We start from the raw sequence: 19661 nt of genomic DNA, 5'->3' as shown, positions 1-19661 counted from the left end.
CGTCAGACTTGCTCTGAACATTCTCGTATGTTTTGGACCGGGCAGGATAATGGTTATAATGTCAGACTGGCTCTGAACATTCTCGTATGTTTTGGACCGGGCAGGATAATGGCTATAACGTCAGACCGGCTCTGAACATTCTCGTCTGTTTTGTAGTTCTGATTTTGCTCAGAATATCCCTCAACTGATCAACAACTTTGGTAACTTCACCAAGTGGGGTCTATAGCTTTGATTTTGAAGTTGTATAATTATCACTTAATATTTAACAAGATTAAAATTGCCAACTATTTAAGTTAGTTCATCCTTAACATTATAAAACGTAGAAAGTTCTTGGAACATTTGTTGTATTTGGTTCTTTTGGAATTTTAACATTAAAAACAAACAACCTGATTTATGATATAACTATAAAGAAAAAAACATGTATGACGGACAGCATCGAACGACACTCAGCCATTGATACGAACAGGCACAATTGAAAAAGGCGGGTAAAACCATGTTTGTGAGCACAAAATCATGACCTTGTGCAATGCCAAAAATTGTATCGACAGGTTGTAGGACCAAAAGTTTTTTTAATTTTTTTTTCTGAGTTTTTTTCTTTTTTTTTGGGGGGGGGGGGGCATCATAATTTGAGGCGGTGAAACTTCAGTTCCTATTCAGAGTATGTCATTACCGACACATGCTAAATGGTATTAAAGTTATGTGATGCTTTAGAAATAATTGTTTTCTGTTTTCATGTATTAAAAATTGACAACAACAAAAGAAAGCGATGTAAATTTATTAGCTATGAGTGGATATCATTCTCCCTTTTGGCATTATTCATCAATATCTGATAACATTGGTTCGAAATCAGATACTTGAGAAGCTAAGTCATCTTGTGTCAAGAAGGTATCTACTGTAGAACCGGTGCTGAGGTGTTGTTCGCTAGCATACACTACACGCCGGTGCAATGAACGTGGATGGACGCAGGTTTCTTCAACAATAGGTCCATCTAAAAATTATGAAATGAGATACGCATCAATTGAAAATGAAGTAAAGAAGCAGAATGAGACTAAACAGCTATGACTTTAAAACTTTTATAATAACATAAAACAAACTGGAAAAACCTAAAAGGGCATTAAAGAATATTAACAATTTGTTAAGCAGGACGTGTAATGCAGTGGCGCATATGGTTGTGGATTAGATTAGTTTAATAAAATAGACATAATTTATAACAGTTTGGATCCTGTTGGCACTTGAGAAATTTGTATTGGAAGCTGATAATGTTTTTTTTTAATTCCAAGATGCTCCAAATTTATTAAACTTACAACTCACTATTCAGATCCTTCTATAGTAATTATGTAAGTGTAGGAACATGTGCTATTTGATCGTTACTTTCTTAATTGCCATTGGGAAATTTTTAATTCATATTCATGAAAGCGGGATATAAGTATACACTTCGTCTACATGTATACAATGATCTTGTACTCATAAAATATTATTGAATGTTACTAGTTTTATTAAAAACCTGTGTAAATGCTTTCTGTTTGTCAGTTTGTATTTACATAATTGTATTTATAATAACATGAATATGTTAATGAATACATCCGTCTACTATCATAACTATGATTTAACATGCGGGAGAATAGCTTTCACTATACTAGTAAAACCTTAACCTTAAAATGATTGAACCCAAACCAACTAATAAATTTTATGATATAAGATCAACGAGGAATTTACACATATCTATGTCTTTAATGAGAAATTTAATACCACAATGTATGATAAAAGAGATGATTTTTCATGTCCTATTGTTAATTATCCATTTTAGATGGTGATGTTCCCTTGTCATCATCTTATGCGTTTTATATCTCAACTTTTTCGATTCGCTCGTGTATGTAACAATGTATTTGATTTTAACGAAAGAAATCTCTGTATTGCTGCAAAATTATCACACCAGGGTTTTCGATATCACAGACTAATCAAAACATTTACTAAATTTTATTATCGGCAGAAGGACGTCATTCGTAAATAGAAATCAACACGCAGACATCTTATACGTTCAGATATTTCACATCCAATCTTTTGGCAAAATATTCTATAAATACAAAGCACAGAAATGTCGGCACTAACCTCAAAAGCTAACAAAATCTTCAAACAGACTTACTAAGAAGGGATATAGTTACGATACTGTTATCAGGTCATGAAATATGGCATATTTTGGTATTAATATTGATTCACTCATAGGGTCTTTGCATCGGAAATCAACACATTTATTCTAAAACCAGTTGTTGGCATGATACAGATTATGTTCTTCTCATATATCTTATGATGGTATGATACTTATCACCTTAGGGGAGGGATTGAGCTTGAATTTTATATGATGAAGACAATATATATCGATCAGTTTAATTGAGGTCTGGAGCTGACATGTCTGTAACTACTAGTAGTCCTTTGTTTATTTATGTATCATTGACATTTTGCTTAGTTTCTTTTGTTACCTATTCTGACATCGGACTCGGACTTCATTTAAACTGATATTTACTGTGCGTATTGCCGTGTGTATGTTTATTCTACATTGGGTAGAGGTATAGTGGGAGGGTTTCACTAAACATGTATAACCCCGCCAAATTGCGCCTGTCCCAAGTCAGAAGCCTCTTGCCTTTGTTAGTCTTGTTTTTTTTGTTTTTTATAATTAAAGTTCCTTTGTATGCTTAGGAGTTTAGTATGGCGTCCATTTTTCACTAGCTAATACACATTTTTGTTGAGGGGCCAAAGTCCGCCTCCGGTTGTGGGATTTACTGGCTGTATTGAAGATCCATTGGTGGCCATCGGTTGTGTTTTTACTTTTTGGTCGGGTTGTTGTCTCTTTGACACATTCTCAATTTCCATTCTCTATTTTATTAGTCTAGTGCTTGATAAAACACACTGCGTCACTTGGTTCAAAGAGATACAATCAACCAATTTCTCTCTTTGATATTGATATCTTAAAATGCTCCGAGTGAAATACATAAAAAAAAAGTACCACCATCAAATAGATAAAGGAAGATGTGGTATGGGTGCCCATGAGCAAAATGTCTACTTATAGAATCGTTGTCTTCTACGGAGGCGTATAAATACCCTCTTACGTTGTTAAAATGTGTATAAAGAAGAGTATAGTTTGATTATTGCTTAGTTTCTGGTCGTAAACAAATGACTTGAGAAAAATATATGACTTGAGATAAATGTATGACTTCAGATAAATGTACGTATGACTGGTGGAGCTAGTTCCATTCGGAATACAATTTAACTGACAGTTCAATCTTTCTCGTATCAAACATAAGTATCATTAAGCAAACAGATAACGACTATAGTTCTAATTTGTGTGATCGAATAACATTTTTAAGTAATAATCGGATTGACTGGGATACAAATTTTTTTTCATTATTAACCAATCTACATTTTGTTTTAAAAGAGTAATGTAAACAAAGGTTTGTTAAAGAACAATAGTTAATTAACTATAGAATGCGTCGGCGAAAATGTTGACACTACTATTGACAGAATGTTTTGTCACACACATTTTTAATCATGCCTTTGAAGACTGTAGGAACACATACCACACAATTAATACGTGATACTTCTTTCAGAACATTTCATTTTAATTAACGTATCAGAATTTTCATAATGTCTGTCTATAAGAGAGGCGAAAGAGGGACATTCAAACTTGTTGGCCATTTTTATGATAGTTTTGGCAATTAACAAACCTGCCCGATTGAAGCAGTTCCGGCAGAAACATGCATGAACATTTCTGGATCTTCTTCCTTCTAACCTTCGTCTTGGCAGAATTGCATTCGGCGAACATGCCGTGCTACATCTGTAACAAGGACTGGAAGCGACTCCCATTTGTCCAAACCCTCTGTAATAATTGATACATTGCTTACTATCTTTAATATAATATTTAGTGTACTTTAAAATACCCATAAACTGTATTGTTTTTGGAAAAAAGAATATGATATGTTATTCAGGTCTCATACAGGGTATACAATGTGACGTTCCCGGTTTAAATTCCCTGAGCCGAAGGCCAAGGGGATATAAACGCTAAGCCGGGAATGTCACATTCTGAAAACTGAATTACACATATATTACGGATTAACCCTAGCTTAATGTTTTTTTTCGAGTACCGGATGTTTGTTAAACATTCACTATGCAGTGAATATATTTTTCGCATACGTGAGGGATTTTGTCATTAGCTGTGAAAATAATCAAATCGTGTGTGCAATATATTGTATTTACACTGTAAGATGTTAAATATTCGATGTGTTAATCACGTGATTTTAAATAGAAAACGTATTATTGACGTATACAGCTTTAATTGTAGATTTACTTTCCAGGGTACTATGAATAACCTGTACATGTATTAATATGATTAATATGCATACATCATTGAATATCGCGATGACAATGAACTGCAGATTTGCAAGTTACGAAATAATTTTTAAATGGTCATGATATACATTTCGTTATAAGTATCTGAATATTTCAATCTTAAAAATGTAAGATGTTCCGTCCGTAAATTAGCCTACTTTTATGTAATGTGTGAATATCTTAATGCGTGGTTTGAAAGTTAAGTTCTTTCAAACCCCGAGACATATACAACATTGATGGATTGGTTCTAGAAAAAATTATATTGAAATCCGAAATTTTATTTTAGTAAATATTTTCTATCAAAAGAAAACATTCATCATTAATCCATTTAAGTATTCCATTTTTACAAAATAGTATTTATCTGAGTTATACATTCATCTATATATCTAAACTGCTGTACATGACCAAACATTAACAAACGTATGCTCGAGTATCGGCAATGTCACCATCACCATCGTCTAATAACAGAATCGATCAGCGACAACAACCTCTCTGTTACAATAGTTTAGCATAATTAAGATCAAATATAACGAACTAGAAAAAAATAAATATGTGCAGCTCGTTTTACAATTTCTGTTTGTGAGTAAACCGTTTCATTTTCATAAAATAAGAACAGCAGCTCTATAGGAGACGTAGGATATGTTAATAGGCTGTTAAATGTGGTTTTGAAATCGATTTACCTTGCTTTTGTAGTATATTTAGTTGACATTCAATATATCTAAAGCTTATTAACCATTTGTTATTCGAGTTGTTTAATACTATACATACCTGAAGACATTTCCGCAAAACTGGCAATGAAATTCCGCTCTTCCCCATTCGTAGTCGGTCGGTACAGCTTCATATCGTATGTTACATCGCACACACTTCGAGACCTGTTTATTGGTATTAAAACCTGAATTATTTGTCTATTCTATTCGTAATTCTATTATACTGGTTTTGTGTACTGTCCTTCATTGCTTTAGGTATTTGTTGTTATTCTGTGGTTAACATATCGAAATGTACTATTATATTATTTATTTATGGATTTCTCTGTCCTGAGTATTCTTGCATTTATTTGTACTGTATTCCTGTCATGTAATGATGTCATTTTAGCGGTATATTTAACATTGCCATAAAGCTCAAGGTTGGCTAGCCACAAAACCAGGTTCAACCCACCATTTTTTCTTAAAATGTCATGTACCAAGTCAGGAATATGGCAGTTGTTATCTAATAGTTCGTTTCTATGTATGTTGCATTGTCGTTTGTATGTTGTTGCACTTCAGTGTTTCTGTTGTTTCGTTGTTTTCCTCTTATAATTGATGTGTTTATCACGGATTTAGTATGTAGCCCGGATTTGTTTTCTCTCAATCGATGTATGACTGTTGAACAGTCGTATACGACTGTTGCATTTATCTAACATTATTCAATTGTTATTTGTTGGCAATAAGTATTCGTAAAAACAATCATATATCTGGCATAAAAATTGGGGATACTGAAAATTTCACAGTTGGCTGATGATACCACTTGTTTTTTGAAAGATGTATTTTCCGCGCAAATTTTATTAGATTCCTTTAACGATTTTGAGAAGTGTTCAGGGTTAAAAGTATTTTTTTCAAAAAACCGAAGCAACATGGATTGGAAGAAATAAATTTAACAAAGAAGGTTCCCTTCCTATTAAATGGACAGATGGTTTTTAAAACCTTAGATTAAAATTAAATGCTTTTGAAGAAATGGTTTGTTCTAATTTAGATACATGCAGAAAAAAAATGGAATCAATAATAAAACTGTGGTGGATCAGAAACCTTTCCTTGATCGGTAAAATTGTAATTCTTAAATCACTTGCAATATCGAAGCTTATTTATGTCATTTCACTTACACATATACCAAAATCTTATGTAATTAAAATACAACGTGATATTAATAGTTTTTTATGGAATAGTAGTACTCCGAAAGTTAAATCGAAAGTTATTCAAAAGTCTCCTAGCGAGGGGGGACTGAAAGCCCCAAATTTTGAAGTACAGCTGTTATCCTTTCGTATTATGTTGATAAAAAGATTTCTGTCAGAACATGACTCCAAATGAAAACATGTTCCCAAAGCATTATTCTCCCTTTTTGATTTAGAAGATTTATTTATGAGCAGATGTGAATTTGAGTTTTTAAATTTAAAAGCACCTCTTTTTTTATATAGAAGTGTTATCTGCATGGAAACGTTTCAAGGGTATTGATATCCCGTTAAATGCATTTCATGTTAGAAAAGAATTTTTTTGGTTCAATCCGTTTATCAAAGTTGACAGAACGAGTATTTCTTACAGATCTTGGCACATGTAAGGCATAAGGTTCATTAATGATATTGTAGATGAAAAGGACGATTTTTTGTTACTTTTGTAGACATTCTATCTATTTAACTTGTTATACCATGTGACTGGAAATATTTGTTATTACAACAACACATGTCACATACAATGTAACAGCAACTCATTTGGATTCATTTTTGAGCATGAGAATAAAAAGATGCCCATTAGTAAATTATTTGCGAAAGATTTATATTCTCTTTTTATCGATCGGGGAAGTGTTTGCTCTTTTTCACGGCAAAGGTGGGAAGAAAGTTTTAATATAGAAATTAGTGACGAAAAATGGAAAAAATATTTATTCACTAGCTTTTAAATGTACTATAGAAAGCAAACTACAAGCTTTCCATATATACATTTTTATACAGAATAGTCTCACATAATTATCTTCTTGAAAAATATAAACTTTCCTTAACTAATGAATGTGCCAGTTGTAAAGTAATAGAACCTATAGAGCATTCATTTTGTACAGAAATAAAACAATTTTGGAAAGAATTTTTTAATTAGTGGTATTTAGTTTTTGGAGTTAAAATATTTTTGAATAAAAACAGCGTCTTTGTTGGTGTATCGAATTCTGATAACTTAGTTATAAATTACTGTACTCTACAGGCAAAGTATTACATTAAGGTAGATATGGTGTCTTCCTCTATCTTGGATTTGGAAATACCAGAAAACAAGGTCTAGATCTTTAATAGAATGGGCAAATTTTTAGAGTAGTAGGTAATTCATGTGTAAGAACTTCCACTTCGATGTAGAAAATGACATGTTTTATCATATTTACGGTTGTATTTTACAAAAAACAGAAAACTTTTGTTTGATCATTTTTTTTCCAACTTTGCCATATAAGGGGAGGCAACTCAAATGCAATGGCAGATAATTCATATTAAGGTACTTTACACTAGAATGTGTTAGAAATTTACCTATTTTATAATGAAGCAAGAAAACGGGTCCGGTGACCCCATTGTTTCATTTTCTTAACTGATAGCATACTATTAAAGCCATCTTCTCCAATGTTATCTCAAAATTCTATGGTGTAGATTACGCTTTATTGCAGAAAATTGGGTTTTCCATGCATAATCTATACAAAATTTATCAATTTTGAACACCCTGTAGCGTCGAAATAATCCCAGTGACCCATTATTTTTATAATTTTTTTAAAAAGGCATAATATAAACTACATGTTGACAAATTATTAAAAAATTCTATGGATTATAATTTAGACAGCCCATCTACCTTAATTATGTAAAGAACACACAATTAGGCAGACTGTTAATATCTGTGCAAGCTTTTCTTAAATTTTTTAAAAGACGTCTGGAGATATTAAAATATGCATATCTTTCTAAAGACAAACACGAGTCATTTGTCGACAGATGGGGGGATGTATGGAAGTTATTTAATTAAATTTATTTTTAATATGATTATATATTTAATGTATTGCAAAGTATTCTTAAGATGTATCACTAAGTATTCACATCTTTAACTTGTAAATTTTTACTATGTCTTATTCACATAATATCAATAGTATAACAATGCCATAATGTCATGACATTCACTTATATCTTGTAAAAATGTATCCAATGTTGTTTAAATACCAAAAAGATCAATCAAAAACAATTAAAAAAAAATAGTTATTTGTTATATACGTTCCTGTTTTGATTTTATAATGTAAATGTATGTATCCAATGTTGTTTAAACTCCAAAAAGATCAATAAAAAATACGTTCCTGTTTTGATTTTATTATGTTTTATATAAGATAAAACTAATAAAAAGGTGATATAACTGAACAAAAGTTGAGGAGGACGAAGAAACAGATACACACCGTTTTTACCTCAATAATTTAGTATCTACTTTTTCTTTTTCTTTTTTCACGGTATTAGATCGAACGCACCAACATGTACTGAACTCAATTTTATCAAGCATCTAACGAGATTGTTCAATGGTTGTCACGGCTTGAACACGAACATAATTCGGCAATAAAATACTACACAATATTCACCGATCTTATTAAGTAAATTTTCTATTTTTTTTCAAATCTTGAATGAACGGAAATTTTACCAGCTTCCTGTTAGGAACTTTTCTCCACCAAACGTTGTCACACGTGATGCATGCAAATTGTCTCTCTTGTTTTATAATAGTTCCTTGTCGTATTAAGTCTTTCCAAATTTGATGATTTGCTATAACTTGCCACTACAATAATAAAACGTCTATTTACAAAAGCTGGGGTATTTCGTGAAGAGAAGGCTTAAATATTACAAGAATTTAGTTTTCGGTATTAGTCTGAAACTTATGAGAATATATATTTTAATATCTGTCTACGTGTTAATTGTAGGATATTTAACTTCTTGCATTTATTCAAATCTCAATAGAAAATGCAAGAATAATCCTCTTATGATATATTTTCAAGCTTTCAGATATGAGCCGAAAGATTCTGTTAAAAAGGGACAAAATAGCTAAAGTTTATTTATCATTCACCATAGTCTTTCTTTCCTTTTAAAAAAACTCAACATAGATACCAGGATTGAAATTTTGTATTTGCGCCAGACGCGCGTGTCGTTTACAAAAGACTCATCAGTGACACTCGAAAAAAAAGGTTAAAGTACGAATTTGAAGAGCATTGAGGACCCGAAATTCCTAAAAGTTTTGACAAAAACAACTAACCTAAAGGTAATCTATTCCTAAGAAAAGCCTTAGTAATTCAAAAATATCAAGTTTTTGTTTACAGTTAATTTATAATTATGATAATATCAATGATAATTCATGTCAACACATAAGTGCTGACTACTGGGCTGGTGATACCCTCGGGGAATACAAACTCCACCAGTAGTGGCATCGATCTAGTGGTTGTAAATTAATATTGATATGTCACCGTACATAATCATGATAATAATATAGAAAACTTTCGAAAATAAAACTTTTAGTTTCATTCATAAAAAATAATTATATTACTTCAGATGAACATTTGAACTTCACAATTTCAAAAAAAAATATTCAGCTAAACGTACCGTTTGATTTTCCGTCCCAATGACATCTCTGACTCTCGCAGGCTCCTCTGAAACAAAAGTCTTATTATAAGGTCAGTTTTAAGAAAATATTTGAAACATGACGTCTCAGAAAAACGATACTGCAGCAAAACGAATAATAAATTTAATAATCCAATTTACTTTTTGTTCTTAAAATTCTTTATCTAATCGACCGTGCTGTAAATACAGATTATCAAGAGCCGATTTCTCATTTTGATCAGGTAACAAGCTTTCATTACGCTACCATCGGCTATTACCCCCGTCCTTTCAACTTGTAGAGCTTTATCTCATTAGATTATTGTAACACGACATGTTCACCTGAATAAACATGAAACACCTGCCTAACATGCAACAACGTATAATTTTGATACAGTTTGTTCTTTTGTTGTGATGTTACACGATTGTCTCATGTAAGAGGAAGGTTAAGTGATCAACAAACATATTAAACACAGCCACAATTTGTATGTGCCTGTCCAAAGTCAGGTGTCTATGGGTCAGTTGTTTTCGTCGGTGTATGTCTGTTATTTGTATATAGGAAAGGATGTTGATAGCGTTATTTAGATTATAATTTCACATTTATGACACAAGGAGTTAATTGAATTCAATGCTTCTTGTATTGTTGTAAAATCAATGATCGTGTGCAAATTATACATACAAGCGCTCCTTACAACCTGTTTTTCGTTCAACGCTTTAGCAACCAAACGAAATTATAAAACAGATTTATTAGGAATTAAGTGTAATATGAAAAGGCAGAACAAATAGTGTTTACCATCAAGAACAAAATTAGCAGCAACCTGACAGTCTCCATGGTGATGATTGATTAGTGACTGTGCTTCTTCAAACGTGAATCGTCCTCTGAACAGCTCCTGCAGCCTTTTGATCTATAACGATTGTAATATGGACATTTATGTCGCTGAATTATTATATGCAACATGTGCAATGCTTAAGGTTTCGGTATAGAAGATTACTCGGAAATGTTAATTTGCATATGCTTAAAGGTCACACAATTGGTGAAATCATAAAAATTATAAAAAAAGAATAAAGAAATGAACAAAAAGTATACATTAAGGAAAAATAAACCAACGACGCACGAAATTTAACGCATCTATATTTAGCATACGTTCTTTAACAAAATACGAGCGTTTTATACAAGGTGTCAACCTAAAATCTTGAAAATGAATAAACTTAACGTAGACAATTGAAGTATAATGTGATGAAGGAGAATGCGCTCTGGGTAATTGAAATCATGTATAGCCAAAGATAAACGCGAATGCTAACTATATAACCTACATGTTTGTAGAAATCTAAGAACTAAACGTCAACGGTCCCTCTTTTAGTTACCAAAACTAATGTAAAATATATCATCCGATAAATTTATAGAATACTTAGGATCTGGTTATACGTGATAGTTACTAATGTCAATAGTTACGCATCATATCGTGTTCAAGTCTCTGGTCCTTTGTTCTCTCTTTTTTAATTTAAATGCATAAATGCGTTTAAATGACATTGGGCTACAGTTCTTGCATGGATTGTTAAATTTAAATCATTGCGATAAGTCTCATAGGGTTGAAACTCTTAGATTGTCATCAAAAAAAAAATTCCACGATGACCGTTTTATAGTTGAAGACTGAAGTGTGTTAGATGATTAAACCATTACTCAGTTCGAAACTCGAAAATTTTATTACCGTAAGTCGTAGAATTGATACGTGTAATTTTACAATAAAACACTCAAAGGATCATGATAACCCAAACCGTGTTGTCATTTAACTATAAAACAATCAGATGATTTATAGACAGAAATCAACAACCCGTATTTATCTGTCACTACAAGGTGTAATCATTAATATACAAGCTACGTGATAGCGAAGGTAACTAAGTCAAGTAGTTACAATATAATGATAGTGCATGTAGAATGTTCAAGGGTTTAATGAATAGTTTCAAACAAAATCATTTGTTACCACCGAAAATAACATATGTTTGTATAAAAACGTTAAGAGTGTAAAAGATATGAGATTTTGGAACATTACTGATACATTGAAAGACATGAACCAAAGAAATATTTCATGTAAGCCATATCTAATATCAACCTTGCTAGAGATAGATATAGCATTAGTTTTAGTCGAATATTCCAGATATTATTTACTGTTAATTAACAAATAAAAATAGTCAAATACAACATTTAAATCATGCCAGTATCAAAGCAATGGCTACTGGGCTACTAGGCAGATGACAAACTCTTACTATTCACAAATATTTTCCAGTATGTATGATTGTTAAGAAAAAAAGTAAAAACAATAAAGAACACAAAAATTTTAATACAAACAAGATTACATTACTTCTAAAATGATTTCTTGGAGCGGTAAAACGTATTAACTATCACATCGAATGTTATTCGATTTGTCACTACTCGAGACAGTTAAATTCTTCAACTTAAAACACGCGGCTTGACGATTGTTTTTAATATTTAAAATGTTTGTGTACGAGTTCGGAGAATATGCCATTGTAAGAGATTCGGGAGTCTCACGTGCGAATCATAAAATATCTATGCACTTTATGTCCAATCCGAAATCTAAAGATAACATGTTGATCTTCTTTACAGTTGCATGTACATTTAAAATACGACAGGTGGTACCTGCGAAAAGAACGTATTACGTAAAATAATATATATCTCTTTTTTTTTTTTATCTAGAATGCATAAACATGTGCGAGTTTAATATAATTTATCTCATATCCTATTGGAGGATAACAATAAATTTACTAAGTAAACAAACTAACAATACCTCAAGTTCGCTGTCCTCCATTTATATGAACTACAAAATCATATCTGTTCAGATAAAGTCATTTCCTGTTTTGTGTTTACATATCAGTTCAATAATTGTCTGCAGTTATCATTGATTACATATTATAAATTGTTTTCATACAAAACACATTTAATTATTGTGTTTAAGAATCAATTTAACTAAACATTCGTGATGACATTTGATAAATGTGGATCAATGCATTTTGCATTTTGTCCCTATTTTCAAATTCTTGTTTAAATAACTCATCAAACTACTGATCTGATGCTTATTTATGTCTTAAGTTATATGTATTTATGGTCTGTATTATACCTTTTTAACAACTGTCCACAACAACATTTACAGTTGAAAACGACATGTAAAAGATCATTTAAGATGTCATTACAAAAACAGTATTTATCATGTATGGATATCGGTTTATACCTTTATACCTTTATACCTTTATCTTCGGGTCGTTACATAAGCCAAAGGCTTCTACTGACACCTCATCTTGGTTTGTCGTATATGATTTCTCATCTCATAATAATATATTTATATATAAAATATATTAAACTTATCAAAAATACTTATTTAGGTGTGCGCAGCTGAAACACTTAACACGAACATATGAATGTATATAGGTTCCAATTTTCGCCATTTAATGCAGACTTAAAATTATTCAGAGTCTTTGCCGTCACTGTTAAATCTGACAAGTTATTCCACTGATCCACTACTCTAATTGAAAAAGTATTTAGTCTGTGTGTGGTCTTACACTGTTTTTTTTAAAGTTTTAATGAGTGACCTCTAGTATTATTAGATGGTGCTAAAGTAAAAAGGCTCATCCAGTCGATGTAATCTATACCATGCAATGCTTTGTAGACTTGTATCATATCATTCCTATCCCTACGATACTCCAAGGTTGGCAAACCCAATGAACGTAGTCTGTCTTCATAATTAAGATGACAAATATTTTTTACCAGTTTTGTGGCCCTTCTTTGTACAGATTCCAGTTTGCGGATGTCTTTTTTAAGATACGGTGACCAGATACATGTCCCATATTCCAGCAGTGGACGCACTATTGATTTATAAGTAGTAAGAAACATATCTTGATCCATGTAACCAAAAGAATGATGAATAAGAGACAACACTCTCTGTGCTTTATTATAAATATCACTTGTATGTTTTTCAAATTTTCAAATTAGACTCGAAAGTTACTCCCAGATCCTTTTCTTCGTTCACTGTAGATACTGCAATAAACTTTTCGGATTCATTCAACATGGTATAACGATATTGCAGGTCATTGTCAGGATTAATATGCAATACTTCACATTTAGCAGCATTAAATTTTAATTTCCGCATATCTGGCCATTCACATAATCTGTTAAAAATTGTTTTCCCGTATCTCCGTTATACTACCACAACGATTTTTCATTTTGTCTGTATATCAGTTTTAACAAAAAAATGCTTTGTTTTGTTTAACTGAGTATAACGAAAAGGTCGAAGGGTCACATTCAAATTGTTTAATTTTTCTAGACGACATGCTTCCTTGAAGATATTAAGTAATAAAAATACCAATCTCCTATGTAAATTCAGAACGTAAAGTTCCCTATCCAATGCACAATCAAAAGCTCGTACACATCAACAAGTAAAATGACAAAAAAAAAACGGATCTTGAGGAAATTCAAAAGGGACTTAACAAATGGCAAAATCAAATGTCCAAACACATTAAAACAAAAGGAAAACAACTGTCCTATTTTTGACTTGGTACAGGCTTTTCCTAATGTGTAAAAAAGAACGAGCAGATATAAAAGGTAAAAATGTCGAAAATAGGGGTACACCAGTCGCAATTGTGTTATAATAATAATCACTATTAGTAAACTTATTGCAACGATATTTTCTTTTCATTTGTTTTTTATTTCGGTATTTTTGTCATACTTTTTGCTATAATCATGATAATATTGATAGATATAAAACAAAAATGCAAAAAATATAATACATCAGGAAAACGATATCAGTGCATTAATTTTCACTGTGTCCGTAATGACAAGAATGATAAGGTTTACAGATCCTAGTAAAGTTAAGAAATGGGTTATTATATTATACATTATATTTATTTAAATAGTTAATTGACATTTATTTAACTAAACGTTCATAAAATTACAGGTAGTTCCTTGTGTAGCAAATAGTGGATTAAAGCTGGTATTATAGCTTAATAGCTAGTTTACCCTCTCACTTGTATGACAGTCGCAAAAAAGTAGTTTCTGTTGAGTTTCATTCAGTAAAGTAGATGTTGTAAGTTCATGCTCTGCTGTGATGTTTTATCTAGTGCGAAAGATTTCAAATTGAGTGATGAAAGGTTTCGAGTAAACAAAAACCCGCATTTTGAAATAGTTTCACCTAATTTCGAAATTTTACAGTTAAGTCTGCTTCATATCTTGACTAACATTAGACAATGAGGTTCGGGTGAAATAACTTTCCGACAAAAAAAATGATTTCAGATTCCCAATTGTAAACTTTCCATTCTATGTAGCAACATTCCAGCAGCGCTTGCATACGGAGTATATATCTCTTTTTTTTTACAATATTCCAGAGTGTATGCAAGCTATCGAACCATGAGTACCAAGTGGTGGAGTAGAAATCATCAATTTAAAAAAATTTTGGACGCTATCACAAGTTGGAATATCTGTTTTACAGATGACGATTTGTTTCAAATGTCGTAAAATGTGACCTACCGAATTAGACTTATCATTGGGTATGTACATACACAGCTACATATGCAACACATGTAGAGAAGGATTTGCTTACCTTTCGGGACACATGAGATTACACCGAGTTTTTGGTGGGGTACGTGTGGCTGAGTTTTTAGTTTTCTACGATGTGCATGCTATACGTACTGTTGTTTGTTTGTTTGTCTTTCTTTTCTTTTTTAGCCATGGCAGTGGCAGCTTTTTTCGACTTATGAGTTTGAATGTTCCTTTGGTATCTTTCGCCTCTTTTTTAGAGACTTCTAAAAAACAGCATAGCTTATTTATAAATCATACTTAATTATGTTTGAACGACCAATATATCGTCAACCTGCAGTCCAACCGCAATATATTTACGTTTATCGAAAAAAGCATTTACACACAAATTGTCTGTTCTGAGTAACGCCAATCTTATTTATACGACTAGGTAAACTCAATTTGGAAGAGTATAATCCACGTTTTTAACTTCAAATACAATACGGTTATCTCTATTCTTATCCAAATAATTAAATCAGTCATTTCAGTTTTATTTCGGTGTAAAATTTCATAAAACGAAAAATCCGCGAAATCAGAATGTATCGTCTTTGGCAACATAACAAGATGACTTCATATTATACTAACGGCGTCAAATATAAACACCAGTCGTTTCAGTCTTCTTGTACGTCTCAGGATGTACAAAAGTTCCATAAAAACTGAGTTTGTTTTTATTCATTATTTTGCTCGGTATAAAATACTTGAATATTAACGCCCAACCAAAGGGTGATATGAAAACAAATCAACGGCTGCCATGAATTATTTCTTCAGCAATAAAATTTCGGATGTGCATGAATTTCATATTAGAGACTAACATATTAGTCACACAATCTAAACTTAACTTAATTGTTTGGGGTATCTCGTTTACATACAACGAATATGTAATGAACAGTTTATGTTGAATAATGTTGAAGTGAGACTTATGATTATAAATAGGATATAATCTAATTTGAAAAATGTTTTCATCACCATTGCAAAGGCAATTGGCGTCTAACATTTAAGTTTTAAGTATATGTTTCGGACTATATATAAACTCAAATGGTCAAACCATACGCGAATGGTCCGGGTAATTAAGACAATGAATAATGTAAATTTACTGTCAATGCAGATGGTATGATGCCCCGTCACAAGTATAATAAATTAAAAGAGTTCTAAACATGAAATGTTAACTTATTTAATTATATGGCAAGCATGATTGTACATTTTTGTAGCAACCTTTTGTAAATGTTCTTTTTCGATGTTTCTTTACGAAACACAACATGTTTACTTCGGAAAATAACTTAGTATTAACTAAATGAACTGTTAAAAAGAAGTCAATTGTTTAACCCACATGCACTTGGAGCATTGGAACTTTCTTTAATTTTTCTAATTTTGTTTGGTGTTGAAATTTCTTTCTTTGTAAATAATTTATACACAAGACAAGCTAGGAATATAATTTTATTGCTAAACTACAAAAACATATTAACTGATACAATTATACAGTTATATACAATACTATGTTTTGCGTACGGCTGTCTCAGCAATTTAGCGTGCATAGTCACTTTATCCGAATTTGTTTAAAAACAAATAGAAATAGTGTAGTTGTAGGCAAACTGCGGTTTGCTTGCAAACATAACTTTAAAGTAGTCAGATAGTGTCTTATCTAGTTTAAAGCTACTACAGAAACACTATATTATGCACTATCCGCTCTCCTGTTTCCAAAGCATGTGATTGATAAGCATCTGAACTGTGATTCAGATAAGTAGCCAAAGATATAGTAGAAAGCCAGAGAGAGCCGATCTGCGAAACAATTAGCATACGCCTTTGTCTGAGCTTTCTAGCCAGAAAATATTGGCAACACTTATGCTAGAGTTAGGATGTAAGTGACCACTGAATACCCCGTAAATTTGTGATTTGAAGTGAAAACTCGAAATGACCCCAAAAACAGATGTTGAATATTTTGATTAGGCCGATAAGACAGATGGACCCCAAATTGAAGGGAGTATGAAAAATAAGATTATGGTAACTATGAAATGATTGGAACCAAAAACAGCAAGAATAGCATATAAGAAGTTTTTTGACTGTTAAAGAAAGTGTTCTCGATGTAGTCAGTAATTTCATATTCATAATATTCAGTTTTCAAGTAAGAAAATGTAACACATTCGAAATATAACTCATTAAGGGTAAGAACAAGTCTAAACACGAAGTATAGTTTAAAAATAAAAAGCATATGAATTTGACAATTTGAAGTATATACACGATCATACTACGCTATCATGATGAACAAAATAGAATATATTCAAATTATATCAGGAAAAGTACACCACTTTTAGTTGAGTAACATATTATATAACTATGGATTGTTAAGCACCAATGATGAGTATCTTCAAGCTCATAGAAAGGGGATTACTGTGTCCCGTCATAACAAGTAGCATGCAGATATGTTTCTAATGCACAAGTGAAACTAATGAACCACATATTCCAATGAAAATGTTATTTCCAATAATAAAGCAACATACTGCAGTCGACGGGGATTATTATGCCCCTGTTAATCAAATTGAAATTTCATTAAATAGAATTGTAATCTACATGTATTTGACAAGAAAACACTCATTCTAAACAGTGGATTATGATGCCACTGTAGAATCGCGCACATATATTCCGTGAACTCTACAAAGAAAACAGTTGAATAGTAAAACTAGACTAATCGGATATCAAAGCTAGCTGGGCTTGCTTAATCGTTGATTTTGGAGTATGAATATATCTGGTATAGCATTCGGAACTCCAACGACCTAAAATCTTGATTAGGTGATCTTCAATTTTTGATGCAACTGATGTTGCCCCTCCTATTCGGAAGCTGTGTCCGTTGTAATTAGATGGGTTGAGTCCGATAATTTCCAAGATGGATCGAACATGATTGATGAAAAACGTACGTGTTAGAGCCTCTATATTTTCCATAACAAAGAGCGGACTACAGTTGCAAGCTATGCTGAATCTAGATCTTCTAACATCGAGGTATCTTATCAACGATTTGACCGGGCACACAGACGTATTGTTTTTGGAAGATAAATATTTACTCCACTTCTGAAAGGGTCTGTTTTAGACGTCTTTAAACGTAAGATTGCGTAACCCTCCTCGAAAGTGATGTCTTCTATACATCGATTGCAAGATGCATCGAAGTCCGTGTTGACGGTTAATTCACCGCAGCGGAGAAATCCGAAGTAAGCAACGACACATGCTGCCTCAATAAGTGCAGTTACAAATGGCGAAAATATTCCCTTATGAAGCAATATTATCATATTTTTAATTAAATCATAAGTTAGCGGTAATCTTTTATGGGAACTCTTTACTTCTTGTTTTTTAATACCCCTGTAAATTGTTTCTAACCTAAGCAGTTTTGAAGAGCAACCGTCTCTGAATAAACACTGTACTCCGGATTGAAGATATATGTATTTTAAACCGCAAATGTACATTTTTATTGTAGAACATTTTATCTTAAGATTTCGTGACAACGTGTAGCGTACTCCATTAAAATATCTTCCGTTAGAGGTGCCAAATCTGTTTTATCATCCCACTTAAAACCGGAGAGACGCAAACAGTTTTTGTATGATTTAAATCCATGTTCGTATTGCGAACGCGTACTGCTTGCGATGGAGTTGTGAAATAAATTTTTAACTTTTGCATTTAATTCCACATTACTTGCCAATATTTCGGACACGGAGTGGGTACTGTCTCTGCTGATGGTGCTGCTTTTTGGAAGGTCTGAAAATCAAAGCGAGATAAAGAGTCAGCTATCACATTTTTAACTCCGGGAATATGTTGACATTGAATAGTAAAGTTTTGTTTAACGGATAGCCATGTTAGTGTTCTCATTAACTTCATAATGTCGAGCACTTTAGATCTTCCTTTGTTAACTATATTAACGACGGCTTCATTGTCACAATGGAACATGATACGTTTCTTATTCCATAAGTGCCCCCATAATAAAGATGCAACAACAATCAGGTACAGTTCTCTAAAAGCCATGGACATGTCTGAATCGAGTGAAGTTGATAGTTCAGAAGGCAAAGTACTACTAAACCATTTACCTTGAAAAAAACATCCGAAACCAAAGTTAGAAGCCGCATCTGTGTATAGTTCAATGTCACTAGCTAAAGTTATATGTTCGTCATAAAAGAAAGTAACTCTATTCCAGCCTTTTAGGAAATCTCGCCACATGATTAAGTCAGTTCTACAGTCTTTTGATAATGATATATAGTGATGTAGTTTATCAACTTTTGTAGATAACTTAATGAGATAGCTGACAAACGATCTACCCGGACGAATAATTCTCGCCGCAAAATTAAAATGTCCTAACAGTTGAAATAATTCTCTTACCGATTTTTTATGCAGTAAACTGTC

At 32.1% G+C, this 19661-nt stretch overlaps 2 protein-coding genes across 2 annotated transcripts; both read right to left on the bottom strand.

Annotated features, from left to right (window-relative positions):
* Positions 1-749: 749 nt before the first annotated feature.
* On the bottom strand, positions 750-12628 carry LOC139496124 (shiftless antiviral inhibitor of ribosomal frameshifting protein homolog). Its single transcript, XM_071284587.1, has 7 exons — positions 12508-12628; positions 10497-10608; positions 9710-9756; positions 8763-8894; positions 5149-5252; positions 3720-3871; positions 750-988 (listed from the first exon to the last, which is right to left on the bottom strand). The coding sequence occupies exons 1-7, from the start codon at positions 12526-12528 to the stop codon at positions 813-815; spliced, it is 744 nt and encodes a 247-aa protein (XP_071140688.1). The 5' UTR covers positions 12529-12628; the 3' UTR covers positions 750-812.
* Positions 12629-18944: 6316 nt separating this feature from the next.
* LOC139494512 (uncharacterized) lies at positions 18945-19478 on the bottom strand. The gene has a single exon (XM_071282671.1). It carries the CDS (start codon positions 19476-19478, stop codon positions 18945-18947), a length of 534 nt encoding a protein of 177 aa, XP_071138772.1.
* Between the last annotated feature and the right edge of the window lie 183 nt (positions 19479-19661).

The sequence above is a fragment of the Mytilus edulis genome, chromosome 11 (genome assembly GCF_963676685.1).
Source record: "Mytilus edulis chromosome 11, xbMytEdul2.2, whole genome shotgun sequence".
NCBI lineage: Eukaryota > Metazoa > Mollusca > Bivalvia > Mytilida > Mytilidae > Mytilus > Mytilus edulis.
The sequence above is the reverse complement of the archived record's forward strand: the minus strand, read 5'-3'. Positions and strand labels throughout refer to the sequence as shown.